The sequence below is a fragment of the Stomoxys calcitrans genome, chromosome 1, assembly GCF_963082655.1.
Source record: "Stomoxys calcitrans chromosome 1, idStoCalc2.1, whole genome shotgun sequence".
NCBI classification, from domain to species: Eukaryota; Metazoa; Arthropoda; class Insecta; order Diptera; family Muscidae; genus Stomoxys; species Stomoxys calcitrans.
Window position 1 is genome coordinate 135846482 of NC_081552.1, and position 24082 is coordinate 135870563.

The 24082-nt window shown below is 39.8% G+C and overlaps 1 protein-coding gene across 1 annotated transcript in view; it reads left to right on the forward strand.

Moving 5' to 3' along the window:
- The first annotated feature begins 21204 nt into the window (after positions 1-21204).
- LOC106092072 (uncharacterized) overlaps positions 21205-24082 on the forward strand; it is a 147629-nt gene continuing 144751 nt past the window's right edge. The window contains exon 1 of the mRNA XM_059364166.1: positions 21205-21350. Within this exon, the coding sequence (XP_059220149.1) occupies positions 21290-21350 (61 nt within the window). The 5' untranslated portion in view covers positions 21205-21289. The remainder of the gene's footprint in view (positions 21351-24082) is intronic.

Here is a 24082-nt window from a genome sequence, read left to right on the forward strand (position 1 = left end):
AGGATTTTGGCCACGAGTTATTTTCCATTAGCGTGGAAGCATGCCAAGGTCATCCCATTGCCTAAGACTTTCAAGAAATATGGATCAATTGCGATTCTTTGTTACTTGTCAAAGGTCTTTGAGAGATGCCGGGAAAAGAACTCGACAAATGCGATCCATGGTGGAGGGTATATAAGATTCGGCCCGGCCGAACTTAGCACGCTTTTACTTGTTTTATATACTTACTTTTATTTCTTTTTTTTCGGATCAACTAAGTGTATTAATTCCTTTTTCATTAATAAATCATTTTTTTTTGTCTTTCAAATTCAAATCTACAAGGCCACAAATGTTAGTTTTTTCCGTTTTTAATTCCTAATATGTATACATATGTGTATACATAAATATATATATATATATATATATATATATAATGCTGGATATGACAAGGCGAGGTATTGGCGCCTTTGTATAACAAATGACCATAATCTTTTCACGGCGATCGGTCCTATGGACAGGAACGAGCTTGCTCACCTATAGGTGCTGGACGAGGATCGCTACCACCACATGCAAATGTGACTACAACAACGACCACATGTTCTCGCGGCGATCGTGCTGCCAGAACGAAGAAGCTTGACGACAATCGCTTCTTGTACTATTTGACTACAACAATAAAATATTTTTCAAATTTAGCGATATAAATAAAAATGACATATGACAAGGCGAGGTATTTTGGCGCCTTTGTATAACAAATGACCATAATCTTTTCACGGCGATCGGTCCTATGGGCAGGAACGAGCTTGCTCACCTATAGGAGCTGGACGAGGATCGCTACCACCACATACAAATGTGACTATAACAACGACCACATGTTCTCGCGGCGATCGTGCTGCCAGAACGAAGAAGCTTGACGACAATCGCTACTTCTACTATTTGACTACGACAATAAAATATTTTTCAAATTAAGCGATATAAATAAAAACTATGCTAAGCTTTTATCAGGTCAATAATTTTAATATGGAGATCGTAAATGGATTGTGGTTGTTAATTAAAAAAATTGTTCTGATAAAACAGTTTTAACAGATTTCGCTGAAATTTATGTTATTTTACCTATGTGCCCACATATCTACAACATGGGGGGGGGATGTATTGTTTATGGCTCACTAAAGAGCAATATTGCTATTGTAGAATGTGACGAGATAAAAACAATGCATATAAAAAGGCTTGCAATAGACGTCGGAATAAGCCTACCTCCACATGAAAATCTGGCTACAACGGTATTAGCCAATGACATGTTTTGAAATCGTTGGTCCTCTTCTCAGCACTGCTCAGATAAATAAATAAATAAATGTTGTAGTTTTATTGGTTCTGGGTGACGACATATTGGTTTTCAACTGATAAACATCTTATGAGTCTCGTCAGTTCATTTTATGCATAAGACAAGGCGAGATGGCTGTCCACACATTAATGCCTAATGTTTCATCACACTTCCAATAACTACACGTACATATTAAGTCAATCCCATTGAATAGAACCACGGACCCTGATTCTGTTCGGTTTGCCAGAACCGTCTTCATCATAGGTCGGTGTCGGTGAGGTGTTACTGGTGCATGGAGTGGGTACATTTCCGATCTTGCTCTGATCTCACATCACTACGGGATGTGATTGAAAAGAACCCCGGACCCTGATTCTGTTCGTTTTGCCAGAACGGCCTTCATCATAGGTCGGTGTCGGTGAGGTGTAACTGGTACATGGAGTGGGTACATTTCCGTTCGCCGAGCATCAAAATGCATTTCGTGATTTTGTCATAACATATATTAAAAAATGAAACTTTTCATTTCAGCTTCTGGGAAGGCTGGATCGTTCCGATACATAAAACCGTCGCTGTACACGAACAAAAGTGTTCCACGCAATCCCATGGAAGCCGGTTGTAAGTACCGGATTGACCCTATGAAGTCTTTCATCGGCAAGGGCTACCGCCTCAGTGTACAACACACTGCTACTACAACAACAACAGCACGTGTTCCACAGTTGAAAAAAAAATTGCTTCACGGTTACCTTTTTTATGTAAATTTTGATGGTTTATCAATGGCTTAACTTTGCAAACTATGTACTAAGTTCTTACGCTTCAATTCCTCATACAGGAACATCGGATATTTTATCAAGGATAACACAGTGTCTGTAGCCGCCACATCACCAATGAGAAAGCTCCCTTAATCTCACGGCAATGTTCGCTGCAATTTGGGTAGCCACAATGTCCACAGGCATAAGATTCCATTCCACACCATAAAATTCAATGCATCAGATGGTGTCGTCCTCAGTGCGGCTGTGATGCACAAACAAGCCATCCTTTGAATCCGGTTAAGTTTTGAGCAGTATGTGGATTTTGGAAGCGCCGTCCACCAGATCACAACACCATATAGCATTATAGGTCTGACAACTGCAGTATATACCCAATGCATGACACGCGGTCTAAATCCCCAACTTTTGCAAATGGCTCTCTTGCAGGCCTTTCCAAAATGTTGGATTTGAAGTTCAATTCCCTGTGCAGCTAAACACCCAGGTATTTTGCGCTTTCTATAAATGGAGCATTCTCTTCACCCAAGGAGACAGGTTCCACTGCAGGCAACTTGTATGTCCTGCTGAAAAGAACTACTTCTGTCTTGCACGGATTTATACCCAGACCACTTTCGGTAGCCCACTTTGCTGTTGCACGCATAGCTTCCTGAAGTATATCTCTTAGAGTGTTGGAAAACTTTCCTCTAACCGCAATTGCCACGTCATCAGTATACGCGACCACTTTTACGCCTTTTTCTTCCAGAGACAATAATATATTGTTAATGGCTATATTCCAAAAAAAGGAGACAGTACACCTCCTTGAGGATTTCCTCTGCTGACCCATCTTTTTAGATCCCAAACCTGCCGTAATGCATCTTTTAGTAAGTAAGTTATTAGTAAACTTTCAGACGGTAGTGTTGATGACTAGAAACTCCAACTCCTTTATGATCGACGTCGGTTTTACATTATTGAAAGCACCTTCAATGTCTAGAAATGCTACCATTGTATATTCCTTGACCGCGAGAGAACACTCTATGTAGCAGACCAGGGCTGTTTCAGTGGATTTGGCTTTACTATATGCATGCTTCTGCCGATCCGGGCGATCTCCAGGGATCTTTGCCCTAAGATATGTTTTTATAAACCTCTCAAGAGTCTTCAGCATAAAGGATGACAGACAGCAAAAGGATGACAGTGGAAATTACCTTCGTGTCCCTCCATCCCACAGGTATATATGACATTCGGACACAAGCAGAGTATTTCTCCCTAAGCCAGGGAAAAAGTCTATCAAACACTGCTTGTAATTCAAACGGTGATACATTATCAAACTTCTTATCGCCCAAAGGATTTGCGGCTCAGACACAATTTCCCTAATGGTCTCCGACGAATGCATATTCGTGACAAACTCTTCTGGTGCCACGTTGTCCGTTGGAGAATTTCCCGGGAAATGTGTATTAACGAATAGTTCTACTGTTTCCTCACTAGACATTGTCCATACATTCTCTGACTTCTGGATATACCCCACCATAATAGGTCTCGAGGACTGAATCTTCCTTAGCCAAGAGGCTTCAGATGCATCCTCCATGGAGCTACAGAATCCTTCCCGGGATTTCTTCTGAGCCTTTCCAAACTCACCCTTATATTTTCTTATCTCAGCCTTATGGATGTCCCAATCGTGTGGTGCTCTTGTGGCTTTTGCTCTGTTGAAGAGTTTTCTGCAGTCCTTCCTAAGACCAACCAGCTCTGGGGTCCACCATGGCGGTCGCTGTTTGCCCCTTGGCTTGGCACTAGGGCATGCTGTACAAGCGAGTCATTCAGGGCCTTCGTGATTCGCTTTACCACTATGTCTATATCCTTCGTAGTTTCCACTTTTCTAGTCTAGAAGAGATAGTGGTGCAGAATTTGTGCAGAAAATTTATCCCAATCCGCATTTCTTCTGTTTAGCTGAGGGACCACTGCTTCAGTATTTCCTCCAAGGCTAAAATTAATATAACGATGATCAGAGACGCTGTGGTCATCCAACACTTCCCCGTCGTATATTCTTCCACTTATATCTTCCGATACAAAGATAATATCTAGTATCATTACCTGTTCCTGGTAATAAAGGTCGGTTTATCCCCTTTATCACAAATCGCCGTCTTCTGACTCCACCAGGAGTTCATCCTCACAAGATTCGTTAGAATTTGTCATGATGAGCTTCCGTACGCATCCAGGGGCAGCTGAGAAAGCTGTGGAATCACTCTTCCTCAGGACTCTGGGCACTTGCGGGGCACTAATTGCTGCTGTTGAAGAACTTTCTGAGTTCCGTGCTTCACTGCTGACGCGCACTTTGAGCCCAGTTCAACTTTGTGACCCACCATACACGGCTTTTTGGGTCCCGTTTCGATGCCATTACCTCCTGTCTCGATTGTGGCAGGGCGATTTGCAATCTCCTGCAATCCGCCAGACTTTAGCAATGTGGTCCATAGGAATATCTTCATTTTTGACTAAATCTAGTGCTGCACCTGGTCAGATATCACCAATCTTTTTTTAGCGCACAACGATAAATTTCAATTGAGCGTTGATCGCCGAATGCGTTGATCGGCCTCGATACCATCCTGCATCGTCACAAACTGGGGGAGACCCAGGAAATTCTGCAAAGACATCGGAGTATAGTGATGACAGTCCATTGACTATCCCACTCCAATTATTCCTAGGTATGTAGCCCTGTTCTTCACCCTTGTCGACAACTGCCATCACCAAACTGTCCCTAGCGACATTAGCAAAGGTTCTTGGACCCATCTTACTGTTGTTCTTTTAGGCATGGGATGCCTTCCAGGTGACCGCAGCCTTTTGGCTTACTGCGGTGCAGTTTTCGAATCTAGACGTGTAGTCTTTAGGGTAGCCTGTGCAGCGAATTCCGGAGCCCAATTTAGGGAATCTCTCTCCCTATCAGTGAGAGTCTTAGGATCATTCGCGCCAAGCCTCTCAATAAACCTGAGAGCATTAAGGACCTTATAAAATTCGTCAAGAAAAGAACGGAGAACAACACCAATAATCTTCAAAAAACGACGTATATTCCAGGGGTTTCGGAAAGGCTTACCACATTTAATATGTACAGCAGGGAAAAATACCAGCTTGCCTTAAAAAGTCGCAACACATTAAATAGTCTATTCAGCAGGACTAAATCAATGATGAAAAAGGTGGACAGTTTATAAGATTAAGATTAAATGTAACGGGAATGAAGCAAATTTATGATCAATGACTATGTGGGAACAACTAAAACGAAATTAAAAACAAGATTATCATCTCACAAAGTTGACCGGAAAATGAAAGACAAACCTTTAGAAGAAAAAACTACACTTGCAGCACATTGCACTTTAACAAGGCATACACCAAATTTTAAAGACCTAGACATACTAGCACAAGACTCCAATCAGAAATGACGATTTACTTTAGAAATGCTACATATTATTGACACACCTACAACCAAAGCATGAACTTTAAGAAAGACACAGACAATTGTGCAAAGATTTACAGGAATTTGGTGCAAAAATACAGGCAAAAATGAGAGAGCTTTAGTCGAACTTGTGCGCTGAATGAAAAGTCTATTGTTTTCGTTCAAAATGTAATTATTTTCAAATGTATAAATGTTTTAATTTTTTTTATAAAATTTCTTGTTTGTTAAACTTATAATTCAAATCCTGATGAAGATCACCGTCTGTGGTCGAAACATTGGTAAAAATTACCAATAAATTAGACACTAACACTTGTTTATGTAAATTGTTCGATGACCTCGAGCCAAACCAAATTTGTAAAATTCCAAAGAATAACAATAAAATCACAGAAACAAACATATATTGGGTTGCCCAAAAAGTAATTGCGTATTTTTCATATAGTCGGCGTTGACAATTTTTTTCACAGCTTGTGACTCTGTAATTGCATTCTTTCTTCTGTCAGTTATCAGCTGTTACTTTTAGCTTACTTTAGAAAAAAAGTATATTTGATTAAAGTTCATTCTAAGTTTTATTAAAAATGCATTTACTTTCTTTTAAAAATCCGCAATTACTTTTTGGGCAACCCAATAATTATAATTTTTTACTGCTTGTATTATAATAGCCTATGCACTTCAACTTCTTCTTAGGACGCATGTTGTAGGTGTGTCCATAATTCCTCCTGCAATCCGCCAGACTTTAGCAATGTGGTCGATAGTTCTTCAGGCAAGCGTTCAGCAACAACTGCTGAGTCGTCTTCTGATTTCCCAACCCCACCGCTTCTATAGTCTTTCAGTTTCAACTTGTTGAATCCGTAGAATACAACCCCTTCAGACTTGTTCAGGTCTGCAAGACAGCCGGTGTTTAGTACGAACACTGCATGTCACCGGAACCATCAGCCTCATCCAATCTACCAATCTTCCAGTCGGTGGTTGAAAGATTGGGATTACATTCCCTTAGTCTTCCAAGTAACGCTTCAGGATCTGAGGGAATCCTTCATATCCAAGCATGTGCCATTGGTCCAGAAGGAATATCTTCATTTTTGACTAAATCTAGTGCTGCACCTGGTCAGATATCACCAATCTTTTTTTAGCGCACAACGATAAATTTCAATTGAGCGTTGATCGCCGAATGTAATTAGTCTATATCGGCCTCGATACCATCCTGCATCGTCACAAACTGGGGGAGACCCAGGAAATTCTGCAAAGACATCGGAGTATAGTGATGACAGTCCATTGACTATCCCACTCCAATTATTCCTAGGTATGTAGCCCTGTTCTTCACCCTTGTCGACAACTGCCATCACCAAACTGTCCCTAGCGACATTAGCAAAGGTTCTTGGACCCATCTTACTGTTGTTCTTTTAGGCATGGGATGCCTTCCAGGTGACCGCAGCCTTTTGGCTTACTGCGGTGTAGTTTTCGAATCTAGACGTGTAGTCTTTAGGGTAGCCTGTGCAGCGAATTCCGGAGCCCAATTTAGGGAATCTCTCTCCCTATCAGTGAGAGTCTTAGGATCATTCGCGCCAAGCCTCTCAATAAACCTGAGAGCATTAAGGACCTTATAAAATTCGTCAAGAAAAGAACGGAGAACAACACCAAAAATCTTCAAAAAACGACGTATATTCCAGGGGTTTCGGAAAGGCTTACCACATTTAATATGTACAGCAGGGAAAAATACCAGCTTGCCTTAAAAAGTCGCAACACATTAAATAGTCTATTCAGCAGGACTAAATCAATGATGAAAAAGGTGGACAGTTTATAAGATTAAGATTAAATGTAACGGGAATGAAGCAAATTTATGATCAATGACTATGTGGGAACAACCAAAACGAAATTAAAAACAAGATTATCATCTCACAAAGTTGACCGGAAAATGAAAGACAAACCTTTAGAAGAAAAAACTACACTTCTAAGTTTTATTAAAAATGCATTTACTTTCTTTTAAAAATCCGCAATTACTTTTTGGGCAACCCAATAATTATAATTTTTTACTGCTTGTATTATAATAGCCTATGCACTTCAACTTCTTCTTAGGACGCATGTTGTAGGTGTGTCCATAATTCCTCTCGCGACAGTTATTAGCACGGGGATTGGGGCGAGCACTTACGGCCTCCACCTGTAATCATGATGAATTGTGATGATGATGTCCATTATAATTTTGGCTATTGCTGTTGACGATAATGAGAAGACGATTACGACTGATAGTTGGAGTAAGTTGATTACGTTGTTAATGTTACTGAGGTCCTTGGGTTAGCTCTGCAAATAAAAAAAACAACTCTCTTATGAACTTAGTACGTAAAAGCAAATTAAGAATAATATTGGGTTGCCTAAAAAGTAATTGCGGATTTTTGAAAAGAAAGTAAATGCTTTTTTAATAAAACTTAGAATGAATTTTAATCAAATATATAATTGCCATTTTGTTCGATAACCTTTTGCCATCTTTCTGGCAAATTTAGTATTCCACGCTTATAGAACTTCTGGCCGTTATCTGCAAAAAACTGAACATAGTGCGATTTTATAGCCTCATCATTGCCGAAAGTTTTACCATTTAAGGAGTTCTGCAAAGATCGAAATAAATGGTAGTCTGATGGTGCAAGGTCAGGGCTATATGGTGGATGCATCAAAAGTTCCCAGCCAAGCTCACTCAGTTTTCGGCGAGTGACCAAAGATGTGTGCGGTCTAGCGTTGTCTGGTGGAATATGACACCTTTACGATTGACCAATTCTCGCTTCTCCTTGATGGCTGTATTCAATTTGTCCAATTGTTGACAGTAAACATCCGAATTAATCGTTTGGTTCCTTGGAAGCAGCTCAAAATATACCACACCCTTCCAATCCCACCAAACAGACAGCATAACCTTCTTTTGGAAGATATCAGCCTTTGAAGTGGTTTGAGCTGGTTCACCATGCTTGGACCATGATCGTTTTCGACTAACGTTGTTGTAAACAATCCATTTTTCATGTCCAGTTATGATTCGTTTTAAAAACGGATAGAATTCATTGCGTTTAAGGTGCATATCACAAGCGTTGTTTTGTTAAATGAATATCTTTTAATACATGTGGTACCCATATTAAAATTGACGCAAAACAAACAAATGTAAACACAATTTCGCGCACTTTTTTTTTAAAGCAAGCTAAAAGTAACAGCTGATAACTGACAGAAGAAAGAATGCAATTACAGAGTCACAAGCCGTTGAAAAAATTTGTCAACGCCGATATTACTACTATATTACCGACAATCACTTTTTGGGCAACCCAATAAAATCAATTTTAATTTTAGACCTGGACATGTCCAACGCTGAACATATAAAATTAAATGTTGCAATGAAGCAAATAATGTACGTACCTTAAAATGCAGGTTTTGTATTTGTTGGATAAGTTATGGGTAAAAATTTAGTGTTTGAAGTCGTTGCGGTGTCTTGTGTTTTATTGGTTAACACTTGTGGCTGTGTTAGCATTGTATTCTGCAGCTCCGTGGAGGATACATCTGAGGTCTCTAGGCTAAGGAAGATTCTGTCCTCGAGACCTATTACGTTGGGGTATATTGAGAGTCAGAGAATGTATGGACCATGTTTAGTGAGGAAACACTTAAACTACTCGTTGATACACATTTCCCGGGAAATTTTCCAACGGACAACGTGGCGCCAGAAGAAGTTGTCACTGGTATACATTCGTCGGAGGCTATTAAGAAAATTGTATCTGAACCGAAAATGCTTTGGGCGATAAGAAGTTTCGACTCCTTTAAGTCGCCAGGCCCTGATCATGTATCACCGGTTGAATTACAAGCTGTGTTTGATAGACTGGTTCTTGGCTTAAGTTAAGTGTATATTTATTGAGTCTTTTCTTTAAACATTGAAGTAGACTTAGAAACATAATAAAGAAAACTTATGACTATCATGTATTATCGCAACAACATATTAATTAGTTTCAGCACCTGGCTTTAGCATAAAAGGTAAAATGTAATGTAATGTAATGTAATGTAAAAATGTAATGTAAGGGTACATGAAATTAGAATTATCTTAAATCTTAAATTGAATTTCTCCAAAAGATCACACACATAGGAAGAAAGCCGCTTCAACTTGGAATTCAAATAAATAAAATTATTTGAATATTTTCTGTTAGTGCGCTTAAAATTCTTCCCAATGCAAAGTCACAAAATTTTCCGCTCAAAAATCTCAAGTTCTTTCATAACAATGGGGGATATACTGAATCAAACTGGAAAACCATATAAGATAACAGGCCTAATACAAGTCTTGTACAATAATAGTTTCGTATTTACAGGCAAAGATTTGTATCCAAGAATTTTTTGAAACGATGCGAATATTCCTTGGGCCTTATTACGGACCTTCCGCGCGTGTACGTTGAATTTAAAAAGTTTGTTAAACTCTACACCCAAATATTTAACTTTCTCTTTAAATGGAATTTCAATGCCATTTAAAAATAGCTTCATGGATTAACTTTCGGGTACAACAAAGCGCTTGCATTTTCCCGATGCATTTCTTATGCAAATGGCTTCGCATTTTGAAGTATTTATCTTTACACCCAATTTATCTTAAAAATTTTTATCCTCATGGAGGAATTGCGAGACTTGGACCAAAGCACATGCTTGCGATTCGTTGTGAGAGTATAAAAGGGAATCATCCGCATACAAAATACCCGAGGAATGTTCGGAGTTGTGGAGAAAATCACTCATAAAAATGTTATATAAATGTGGAGCTAAAACCGATCCCTGCGGGACACCACAATTAATATTTAAAAATTCCGACAACTGATTTTTGAAGAGTACGCCAAATTGTCTATTCGTAAAAAAACTTTTGAAAAAGCCTTTTCAACGTCTAGAAAAACTGTAACAGTAAATTTGGAATTTATGGTAAAGTAATTCCTATATCCATTTTAGTACGGACAATCATTTCAAAAAGTTTACCAAGATTTGACAATAAAGATATAGGTCGCAAGTTAGAAATCTCATTACTATTAGCTTTTTCCTTAATTGGAATTATCTTTGAGGTTTTCCATGAATCTGGAAAATATCCGTTGGAGATACAGTTATTAAATATGATAATTAAATGTTCAAATGCTTTAGTTGAAAGTTTTGGAATAATAAAATTAGAAATAGTATCAATGCCAGACGATTTCTTGTTCTTTAAATATGAGGAAATATCAAGAATTTCACCCAAAGTTGTAAGATTTTCCAACCTATCTTGATTTTTTCATCTGAATCAATTGAAAATGAATAGCAGTGTTGAGGAACATTTGCAATGAAGTCATTCACAAAATCTTCCCTTACAGATGAAAGATGAACAGAGCTATTATAAATATTAGAAAAATGCGATATAATCTTAAAAACGTCCCGATGTGCTCTTGGCCCCGGCTTAATTCCTCTAAGTTTATCTCTAAAAATAGAAATCTGCTCTAGTTCAACCTGCCTCCAAATAATAACACTCAATAATTGGATTTGCTTGGATAAAATGCGATACTCTGGATTTAAGATTTTTTTGCCAATTATATTTAATTCTATATAAATTCTTAATTCTATCAGATATCAAGAATTTTCTGTTACCCAATTCAATTTTCTTAGAATGAAGTTCTGAGACAGAACTCACAACAGAAGCAAACTCTTCAATGTACTGATCTATTTCAATGTTACTCAAATTTCTATTTGAAGAGGGATAATTACTTAAAATACCCTGAGTTATATCATGCTTGAAATCATCCCAATTTGTGCTTTCGTAGCTTATAAATGTAGGAGGAGGCTGCAAAACAATTTCGAAGCTGGGAAAAATGACGTTAAGTTTGAGAGGGTAGTGATCTGAAAAACTGGGTAAACATGAGGTCGAACAAACAGGAATTGGCAGGTCAGATGTGTTAGAACAAAAGAGAAAATGATCCAAGTACGATGAACCATTTGGAAACGTTGGACAGGATGAAGATATTCTGGTAAAAAAGTGGGGATTTACTTGAAGGAAGTCATAAAAACAATTTCCATTTGAATTATTCATAGAATCACCCATGAAATATGTCTTGCATTGAAATCACCACCTATAAATGTGAAATCAAATCCCCCAGAATAATTACCTAAAGAAGACAGTGAACTTAAAATTTGCGATTGGCTTGAATTGTCAGGAATATAAACTGAGCCTAACAAAATTTTCCTAAGAACGCCATTAATAGAAACATCAATAGAAATAAATAAATTAGGGAAGAGAAACCCTAAGATGACTTCTTTTCTGAATTTGAAATGTTTCTTAAGTAGTATGGCCACACAACAAACTGCTATAACAACAACAACAACCTAGTCGGCTACATAGAGGGTTCTCTCGCAGTCAACAATGGCATTATTTCTTGACATTGAAAGTGCTTTCAATAATGTAAAACCGACGTCAATCATGAAGGAGTTGGAATTCAACTCTACCGTAAGAAAGTTTATTAATAACTTGCTTACTAAAAGCTGCATTACGGCAGGCTTGGGATCTGTGGATCTAAAAAGATGGGTCAGCAGAGGAAATCCTCAAGGAGGTGTACTGTCTCCTCTACTTTGGAATATAGCCTTTAACAATATATTATTGTCTCTGGAAGAAAAAGACATTAAAGTGGTCGCGTATGCTGATGACGTGGCAATTGCGGTTAGGGGAAAGTTTCCCAACACTCTAAGAGATATACTTCAGGAAGCTCTGCGGGCAACAGCAAAGTGGGCTACCGAAAGTGGTCTGGGTATAAATCCGTGCAAGACAGAAGTAGTTCTTTTCAGCAGGAGATATAAGTTGCCTACAGTGGAACCTGTCTTCTTCTGAGGAGGGAATGTTCCATTTACAGAAAGCGTAAAATACCTGGGTGTTTTGCTGCACTGGAAATTGAACTTCAAATCCAACATTTTAGAAAGGGCAAGACACCTGCAAGAGAGCCATTGGAAAAAGTTGGGGATTTAGACCGCGTGTCATGCATTGGGTATATACTGCAGTTGTCAGACCTGTAATGCTATATGGTGTTGTTATCTGGTGAACGGCGCTTCTAAAGTGCACCTACTGCTCAATACTTAACCGGATCCAAATGATGGCTTGTTTGTGCATCACGGCCGCACTGAGGACGACACCATCTTATGCCTGTGGACATTGTGGCTACCCAAATTGCAGCGACCATTGCCGTGAGGCTAAGGGAGCTTTCTCATTCTCCATGTGGCGGCTACAGACACTGTGTTATTCTTGATACAAAATCCGATCCAGACAGTGTGGATTACACCCTACCTGAGCCGCTTTTTGATAAAAAGTACTGTACCACTATTTCTGACAGAACCGTTTGGAACTACGGTATTCCTAGAAACAGAAATTACATAGATTTCTATGCGGATGGTTCCAAACTTAACGACCAGGTGGGCTTTAGGGTGTACTCTCAAGATTTAGAACTGGTCATATCGAAAAGGTTACCCGACCACTGCAGTGTGTATCAAGCGAAGATCCTTGCAATTAAGGAAGTGATGGAATAACTAAGATATAATGTCATTACGACGACTGGCATTAACATCTTCTCAGGCAGCCAGCCATTAAATCCCTGGAGAACGTATTTCTGAACACAAATAAAGACTGTCGCTGATCTCTCAACGAGATGGCTGAACACTTCAAAATTTACCTGTTCTGGGTGCCGGGCCACAGAGATATTCCAGAGAACTTTAAAGCGGACGAGCTTGCGAGACTAGGAACTACCCTACACATTCCAGGAATACTGGAATAGAACAGACGTCGCAGTCATTGTGTACATCATGACATGTCACTGTCTAATCGGAAAACTTGCTGACAGGCTGAAGGTTGCATGCAACGACTTTTGCAGAAGCTGAGGACATCGAAGAAGAAGAGACTATAGAACACCTTCTGTGTATATGTCCCGCACTAACAGTCAAAAGGAGTTCCACTTTAGGTTCTCATTTCTTAGAGAACCTATCTGATTTAGCGAATGTGAACTTTCGCAAGTTATTGGGCTTTTTAAAGCGATCTGGATGGTTCAACGGTAGGAACTAGAAGGCATCTTCCTTCTTCTGTCCCTGTGGTACCACTTACACCAAACCTAACCTAACATTGTATTGACATCAACTGCTTTTGTGAAATCGGAAGTATGTCAATAAAAAAACTTTAGCAAAACGGTTATTTTGGTCGAACCGCCCTTTGCTCTTTTCCTGTTTCCACTCAAATCTTCTGCGAGGCGAACTATCATCAAATCCACCCATTCCCATTCCGCAACCATCGTAAAAATTCCAAACATATTTTAAATTTAACCAAACATGTTTTGATCATATATAATTGCTTTTTTTTATATTCTATGTACTTTAACATTTTCCTAGGGTGCAAGTTGTAGGTGTGTCCATTTATTTTTTTATTTATTTAATGAATACCTACACAACAAGATTAAATCTTATAGTTATAGTCCAGGCTATAAGAACAGTCATGTAGATAGAAATAATAAAATAATTTTTAAAGAAATAAACATTTTGAAATATCATAATAGAAAATAATTAAAATAAACTTTAAAATTTTGTGAAATAGTTAAAATAAACTTTGGAATAGATTAGAAAATAATATTGTTAAAAAGAAAAAAAGAAAATTTTAAATCAGCAAATTTCGAGGAAAAATGGGAAGTATTTTTTAAAAAATTGACGCGTTGCTGATGTTTTGGATATTGTGAGAAAGAGTATTCCAAAGACATATGGTACTCGTGTAAAACTGCCATTCAGATACTAAGCTCCTTCTTCTAAAAGGGACAAGTTTCCTACCCCTTCTAGATCAGTCAAATATTAATTAGTCATAGAGATTTTATGTAAGAAAAGTAGAGATCTAGTTCTAAGTAGATTGTCGAAGCTACAGCCATAAAGGGAAGTAGCTAAGTGAGAAAAATGTTGAGTCCTTCTTATACCATAGACATATCTAATAATGCTGTTGAATACTACGTTTAATTTTCGTTGTCTTCACTACGGGAGTATAGTCATACTGGATATGTCGCAAAGTGCTGTGCGAACATAGACAGCAGTGGGTCACAAGCGTCGTCGTCGTCGGACTATGTGACCCCCCCGACTTCTCTCGTACGGCAACATACGCTTCGGCAGTGTCCCAGCCCAAATATTGCCAGGCCAGTGCAGGGAAATGTATCATTTTTGCAATTAAATCGCCGCTTCAGTGAACTGCCCACATTTGGATGTGCTAGTGGCCGAGAAGAAATTCCGAGACATCTTTAACGCAGTAGCCGCTCGCTTTGTACCAGCGGTCGAATACCCCAAGTGCGGCTCAATTTCCCGCCGCAGGCAATGGTACTCGCAGACGAGCGTGATGGGATTCGTTACATGGACCCCACTAACCACAGAATCAGCGAGCTGAATCTGGAAATAAACAAGGTAGTCAACGAACATAAGCGGAATTTGTGGCTGGAACACTTGGAGCAATATAACTTAGGCACCGGTTAGGCAAGCTGTGGTTTACTGTTAAGTCACTCTCGAACCCCGGTAGACGAGATGACAGGACCTCAGACTCTTTTGGTGAAATAACCGTGACTGATCCGAAGAGATGCGCCAGGTTGTTCAACCGTCAATTTATTGTGCATCCCGAGAGTGACAGGGCAAGGAGGGGAGCCATTCGTCGTATTCGTGGTATACGAGCCGATGAACAGCCATCACAATTTATCGTGGGCGAAGTTATGAATGTCCTCCGTGGCGCCAAATCATTTAAGGCGTTGGGCCCCGACGGAATCTCTACATTAAGGTTGAGGAATCTGGATTCACCTGGAGTTGAGTACCATACTACTGTCCTCAACCTGTCATTGAACACTCTTATAGTTCCCGATGTCTGGAAAAGGGGCAGAGTGATCCCGCTACTGAAGCCTTGAAAGGAGTTTGTGGGAGTCGTTCAGACCGATCTCACTCCTCTCACCAGGAGCAAAGACGCTAGATGCCTTACTCCTTCCGAGTCTCATAGAAGAATTTCCATTCGCCGGGCATCAACATGGACTTCGAAGACTGTAAAGCACAAGAACGGTCATGTCATCACCTCACACATTTGCCGTGGCTTTAATCAGTCCAGGCCATGTAATTGGACGGTCCTCGTGGCACTGGACCTATAGAAGGCATTCGACACGGTGAGGCATGCCAAATTATTTGATATATTTGCCAGGTCTGGGTCGCGAATTATCTGTGCGGTCGCCAGTCATTTGTGGAATTAAGGGATAGGAAGTCGAAGCACCGTGGAGTAAAACAGGGAGTTTCCCAAGGTGGGGTGATATCTCCGGCACTGTTTAACTATCCTCTATTCCACCCCCTCCAGACGACATAGAGATCGTATCATTTGCGGACGATTGTACGATCATGGCGTCAGGCCCCTCACCCATTGTTGACATCTGCCTCATATTTCGCTGCAAGAAATCTGAAGATATCTGTCACAAATCGTCAGCCACATTGTTCACTACAAATACGCGTAAGGTGAATACTGAGCTGAATGTGATGGTCGATGTAGAAATTTTTCCGAACATCAAATGTCCCAAAATGCTTGGCGTCACATTTTACAGCTCTTACACATTCTCCCTACATGCCACAGCAATTTGCTATATAGTCAAAAGAAGAAACAAGGTTTTCAAGTCACTTGTTGGCAGCACTTGGGGTGCAGACAAAGAAACAATGTTGACCACGTACAAAGCAATTGGACGGTCTGTGGTAAGTTATGCAGTGCCAGTGTGGTCTCGTCAACTTTGTGACACGCAGTGGAATAATATTCAGATCTGTCAGAATGCCGCCCTCCGAACTGCGACGGGCTGTCTCCTCAGTTCTCATGTGGACCACCTCCATCAGGAGACAAAGATCCTACCAGTGCGAAGACATAACTAATTGCTGTCCAACAATACATTTTGGGCTGCTATCGCAGAAACCATCCAAATCATCATCTATGGCAGAGCAGATTGAAGGCTCCACGTTTTACACGGCAAATAAGGATGCCCCCACCAGGATTACAAGGACGTGCAGCAGCCATCGGACGTGTTGGCGATGTCGTCAAATAATTTGGCATGGCTGACCGTGTCGCATGCCTTCGATAGGTCCAGTGCCACGAGGACTGTCCTATCACATGGCCTGGGCTGATTGAAGCCACGACAAATGTGTGTGGTGATGGCATGCAAAGCTGTTGTTGTGCTATGCAGTCTCCGAAATGCATGTTGATGCTCGGCGAATGGAAATTCTCCTACGAGGCTCGGGAGGAGTAATGCCTCAAGAGTCTGTGCCATTGGTGAGAGAAGGGAGATCGGTCTGTACGACTCCCCCAAACTCGGGTCCTTTCCAGGCTTCAGTAGCGGGATCACTCTGCCCATTTTCCAGACATCGGGAACTATAAGAGTGTTCAATGACAGGGTGAGGACAGTGGTAAGGTACTCAACTCCAGGTGAATCCAGATTCTTCAACATCTATGTAGAGATTCCGTCGGGGCCCAACGCCTTAGAAGATTTGGCGCCACGGATGACATTCGTAACTTCGCCCACGGTAAATTGTGATGGCCAATCCCATGGCAGCCGGTTGTACGCACCGGATTGACCCGATGGAATCCTCATCGGCAAGGGCTGCCGCCTCATATTTCGCTGCAAGAAATCTGAAGATATCCGCCACCAAATCTTCAGTCACATTGTTCACTTCAAATACGCGTGAGGTGAATACTGAGCTGACTGTGATGGTCGATGGAGAAATGATTCCGACCATCAAGTGTCCCAAAATACTTGGTGTCACATTTGACAGCTCTTATACATTCTACCCACATGCCACAGCAATTTGCCATAAAGTCAAAGCAAAAACAAGGTCCACAAGTCACTTGCTGGCAGCACTTGGGGAGCAGACAAAGAAACTTTGTTGACCTTGTTGTGATACGCAGTGGAATAATATTCAGATCTGTCAGAATGCCGGCCTCCGAACTGTGACGGGCTGTCTCCTCAGTTCTCATGTGAACCACCTCCATCAGGAGACAAAGATCATACCAGTGCGACGACATAACTACATGCATCTTGTGGATAGATACCCACCGCCCAGAAGCCTTAAGGTAGATCTACATATTCTAGAGCGTGAGGTTCAGCGCTAGAAGAGAGAACCTCTAGATCAAGCGGCATAGCAATCAGGTTAGACAACATTCATGCCGGCACGGTAGCAGATGCGGTAAAGGGCTACCGGGAGAATGTAGTCCTTGGAGAACAACCGCCTACCATTGCACCTGAAGAAATGAACCTCCCCCGGCAAACGAGAGTAGTTCTGGCTCAATTACGTTCCGGCAGATGCAGCCGCCTCAACTCCTACGTTTTTTTTTAGAGAAATATTTCACTAAATCGTTCTTTCAGTAGTTTGGCAAGATTACCACATTTGATTTTTTTGGGTTTCTTTGGCCAAAATTTTACAATTTACATGTAAAAATTAATATGGCACCAAGCAACCTATCAGCTGCTGACGTGAGTGTGTGGACCGTACTCAAAAAACAACATAAAAAATAAATAGAGTTAAGTTTTGTTGTATGTGTTGTTACTTTGCTTTTGCTTTTTTGTTCTAACGGTACTTTTGTCTCAGAAGAAGAAATTATGACAACCAAAAAGTCTGCGTTCACTTTGTTTACTTCGAAAGTACCGTTACTTTTTATGATGCTTGTTCTTATTTTTGATCAGTTTCAGTTCATTATCATAACAAGTGATAGTTGCACGTGTTTTTTTAAAAAAATAATAAATTTGGAAACATGGAAACTAAAGGAAAGGAAATATGCATATCTGAAAGAAAAATAATTATTAAATTGTGGAAAGAAGGACAAAGCTTTAGAAATATTGGTGGAACAGTTGGAAGAACGTATTCTTCTGTCCAGCGCATAATTAATAATTACAAAGAAACCGGCATTATAACTTCAAAACCTCGGCCTGGGCGTCCAAAAAATTATGCGTTAGAGAAGAGCGCAAAGTGATTAATATGGCAAGCAACAACCTTCGTATAACATCAACCAAAATTGTTGAAAATATTAAAACAATGTTTAAAAAAAGTATCTGTGCCGAAACTGCCAGAAAAATATTACATAGAGCTGGATTTCATGGAAGAGTTGCTCGAAGAATACTTTCATCAATTCTGGAAACAAATTATTTTCTCCGACGAGAGCAAATTGTGTATTTTTGGCATTAAAGGTCGGCAAATAGTGTGGCGCAAGTCCGGGACTGAGCTGGAAAAAAAATTTAGTTGAAACGGTGAAGCACGGTGGTAGTGGAGTTATGGTGTGAGGGTGTATGGCTGCTAGTGGGGTGGGTCAATTAGAATTTATTGAGTCCAAAATGGATAAATGGGGTTATCTCAATATTTTGAAAAAATTTGAAACCAAGTGCTGCTAAACTAGAGTTAGCAACGACATTTTGGTTCCAACAATTTATTTTTAATTACTGAACGCAGACTTTGCGGTGCTTATATTTAATTGTTATCATATTTAAATCGCTCTAGGGTTAAAGTGCTTAACCAAACTTAGATTTTTTTTTTGTTTTTTAATGTTAGGAATATGAAGAAAAATACATGTAAAAGAGTTGATTTGATTTATAATTTTACTTTGTGTTCTTTAACCAATCATAAAAGTTTGTCAGGTGAACGCAGACTTTATGGGCTAAGTTTATTTTGTTGCAATTTCAACCAAAACACACCCCTTCGAAATTAATAAATAATGAAACACAAATCTATTTAAAAAGAAACAAATTTGGCTTTTATTTTAAAAATAAATCGATTTTGTAGTATTTGCGTTGGTATTAGTTTAATAAGCACAACTTTCCAAAAGCCTTTGCCAGCATCTTCCACTTGTATAATGTTGTTGTAATAGCAGACCAAAAGCACAATACTTCTTTCACAATCGTACTTCGTACAGATTTATTGCAATAGTTTGTCATGAAAGAAACATTTATTTTTTATTTATTTTAGAATTAAATTTACTTATATTTGTATACAAATAGTTTATTTATGCATCCACAAATAATATTTTTTTCCACCACGAGTAAATACATGAGATCGCTAACACTAACAAACACTTAGTTACAATTAGAAGTTTGGCGATCGCTTTAATTTTACATAAGAAATAGACTTGTTGCCCAGCGACAGTGGTAGATGAAAAAACAAGTTATGGCGAAATGAAAACTTTTCATCAATATTTTCCGCTCTTTTTTCCACCGCGATAACCGAATATAGTACCAACCTTAACAGGGTGACATAATAGGTATTGGTGAATTTTTTTTTGCAACTTCACATGAAGATGAATGTTTTTATATGTAGCTACCATGGCGAAACAATTTGTACAACAACCACAAATCATATGGTGCATTCCGCCATCTTGCCATCAAGCTGATCGACGTTTTGCCGACACACCTAATAAAATTTGTTTGAGCGTGTTTATACTTGAGCAGTGAATATGCGAGAAAGAAGATAACAACAAAGAGAATGTAAATAAAAACCGACATATTAAAACCGTCAAACCTGGCCAGCTGTTGACAGCTGTTCGTGTGAGACCGCTATTTTAGGTTCACCTCAAATAGTTACATGCAACATGAAATGAAGTTGTTTTCAAATAAAAACGAATAATTACAACGCATATGTACTTTATAAGCTATAATGATAAAATTTCATCCAAAATTATAATTCGATGTTTGTATTCTACACAACTATTTTTCAGTGGCGACATAAATGTCTTGGCTGCAACCGAAAATTTCGCAAGATGTGCATACCCAACTAAAAACGAAAATGCAGATTTCGTCCGAAATTCCAAAAAAATAAAACTTAAAACTTGAATATCCCCGAAACTTGGACATATTAAAGAGCTCAAGCGTACATTTTTATAAGGATATTTGAGCACTATCCAGCAAAAAATGGAAATCGGTCTAGATGAAGATATGGTAGTCCGAACAATTTTTGGAAATGCCGAGGTAACCAACTGGAAAGAGGTGCCAGCACCACCCAGGGCCTTGATGTTTTACACTCCATCTCGGTAGCACCTCATCTCTAATTTCAAAGAGTTATCTTCACCCAATCTCAAATGGCAGATTTTTACTAGTTTTTTTATATTGGGTTGCCCAAAAAGTAATTGCGGATTTTTCATATAGTCGGTTGACAAATTTTTTCACAGCTTGTGACTCTGTAATTGCATTATTTCTTCTGTCAGTTATCAGGTGTTACTTTTAGCTTGCTTTAGAAAAAAAGTGTAAAAAAAGTATATTTGATTAAAGTTCATTCTAAGTTTTATTAAAAATGAATTTACTTTCTTTTAAAAAATCCGCAATTACTTTTTGGGCAACCATATAATGTAAAGTAATATTTTTTAAAATTTTTACAGAAAAATATGGTTTTAACATACTTTTGTGCAGTAATCTATTAAATAGGTTATGCATGAAACATGGCTTCAAAAGTAAAGACGAATTTGTTTTGCATCCATATTGCTTCTGATCAGAAGTTGTGTATGCTAATAATGTTTTGAGCTTATTGAACGAAAATCAAGTTAAGCAATTCGTGATTTACGAAAGCGGGAAATTGGCACGATCTTTGTCCGCACGAGATTGCGATTCATTCGTTCAGCAACGCCGTTCTGCTGGGGCTGTATGGCACTGTGGTTTGATGTTGTATACGCCGTTCCTATAATGTCGACTTCAACTTTTCGATGTTTGTGCACAAAAAGTCGATTAATCGATTAGTCGACATATGGACCCTTCTTGCTTTCAAACAAATTTGTTGGGTATATTTTGCTGTTTAGTGTATTTATTGCTGTGCATATTAGTAGTGTATTAATATATTATGACTCCATTAGTTTTAGTCCAGTCGTATGGAAAAAAGTCGTGCGCTGACATAATAAAAGGTAATTTTTTTATGGGGAATAGTGGAAGGACAATATATACGATTTTAATTTTTGGCAGCTAAAAAAATGCATTTTTATTTCTAGTCGTAAGGCTTAATTTTAGGAAGACTAATAATTTGTTGTATTGTTGCATCGCAACAACAACAAACGTTTCCCCAAATTGCTGAAAAAGCACTATATTTACGGTATTGGTGTGCCTTTGCTACAATGTGCCGGATAGCTCCTATATCCAGAGTTAGGCGGTAAAAAAAAACTGGGACCCAATGAATGTCCCCACACAGCCCCAATGGACCTCACCCGAAGGACTCCAACGGAATTAGCTATTTGTTGAAATAAATTCCGCTTATGTTAGTTGACCCCCGCTTTGTCTTCAAAGTCAAGATTCCTGGTTGGAGCGACGATTTGTTCCGATTCAAAAGACCGATCGCCGCGGGAACATGTTAGCTTAGCACCTTAAGCATAGTTTATTATGGGTCCCATACTATAGATTGGCAGAATACTTAATGAGAGTTTTACAATAAATATGGCCTGTTTGTCGAAGCGTTCGTTCGACCTGCAAACGAAAAAAATAACGGATCACGTTCCTGCAGCGATCGGTCCTATGGACCGGAACGCTACAACAACAACCAATACCTGCTTAATTTCACTGAAAATTGAAAAAAGTATATATTCGATAGGCTGAATTATTCTTCACATATATCTCTACCACTCCCGCGTAATGTGCGATCCATACGAATTAAGTTGTATCCCTGAAAATCTATCATTCCGTCAAGTATACTTGGTTTAAACCATGTCTCAGAAACACAAACAAAATCAATATCTGAACCTTGAAACAAATTCCTCGGTTCATTAATTTTTTGAAGAGACTGAGCGTTAATATGAACAACTTTCAAGACACTATTTCTCCCTGCCAAAATAATAATAAGCCAAATTCAAATCCACATCCGTAAATAGGTCCTTTATGGTGGTCACCCATAGGAGTGGCGATAAAATGCTCCCCTGTGGCGTGCCCTGTGCCACTTTCTCCCTTATATTTATGCCATGGGACAATTTATCCACCTGTTCCTTAGCATATGGTTTATCCAGTCTCCAAGGGCCGGGTTCTCCCGGTACTGGTCTAAGGATTGGATCAGTGTGTCGGTCCGCACATTGTTAATAGCCCCCTCGATATCAATGCATACCACCAATGTGTACAATCTGGCATCGAAGGTTTTTTCTATTCTATGCACAACCTCGTGCAGGGCAATCTCTACCGGCCTTTCCTTGACATAAGCTTGCTGTTTGTATTCGAGCAGTTCGCTGGATGTCCTACCTTTATCATGGTGTCCACAATACGTTCCATGGTTTTGAGTAGAAAGGACGTAAGGCTTATGGGTCCGTAGGTCTTTGGTGTCGCATAACTTGCATTACCAGACTTGGGTATAAACACCACACTTGCCTCCTACCAGGCTTTTGGAGTATATGAAAGTCCTAGGCGCGCTGTGCAAATTTTGGCCAGACGAGGCGCCAGATATTCTGCCTCTTTCTGCAGTAACGTCGGAAATATTCCATCAGGTCCGGGTGACTTAAATGGTTTGAAGCTCCTCAAGGGTTCCTTCACCATAAATTCCGTTATTATAAACCTAGGATCAACGTTGTTGTTGTTGTTATTGTAGCAGTTTATTGTGTTCAATCTTTCGTCTGCTTGATTCTGTTGAGTGTCAAGACCTAAGAACTCTGCGACTAAGATGGGGTGCGTCCACAGGGATCTGGGTCTGAGTCGAGTGGGTCTGTCCGGGTAGTTTAAACATGTAACGTGTATCGTGCGGTCCCCGGTTACAATCGGGTCATACATCTTGCACGTCGGCATCAATCCTAATTCTGTAGGAATTTAGGCGGCTGCATCTGCCGGATCGTAGTGGAGCCAGAACTACTCTGGTTTGCCGGGGGAGGTCGATTTCTTCAGGTGCAATGGGTGGCGGTCGTTCTCCAAGGACTACATTCACCTGATAGTCTGCATGAATGTTGTTTAGACCTGCTTTATTTGCCGTTTGATCTAGAGGTTCTCTGTTGTAGCGCTGGACCTCACGCTCTAGATCATGTAGATCTACCTTAAGGCTTCTGGGCGGTGGATATCTATCCACAAGATGATGATTTAGATGGTCTCTGCGATAACAGCCCAAAAGGTATTGCGTAGACAGCATGTAGTTATGTCTTCGCATTGGTAGGATCTTTCTCTCCTGATGGAGGTGGTCCACATGAGAACAGAGGAGACAGCCCGTCGCAGTTCGGAGGGCGGCATTCTGACAGATCTGAATATTATTCCACTGCGTATCACAACAAGGTCAACAAAGTTTCTTTGTCTGCTTCCCAAGTGCTGCCAGCAAGTGACTTGTGGACCTTGTTTTTGCTTTGACTTTATGGCAAATTGCTGTGGCATGTGGGTAGAATGTATAAGAGCTGTCAAATGTGACACCAAGTATTTTGGGACACTTGATGGAAATGATTCCGACCATAATCATTTCTCCATCGACCATCACAGTCAGCTCAGTATTCACCTCACGCGTATTTGAAGTGAACAATGTGACTGAAGATTTGGTGGCGGATATCTTCAGATTTCTTGCAGCGAAATATGAGGCAAGCTCGTTGAGGTAGACGTTCAACCTATCGCAGATGTCATCAATGGGTGGGGGCCTGATGCCATGATCGTCATCATCCGCATATGATACGATCTCTATGCCGTCTGGAGGGGG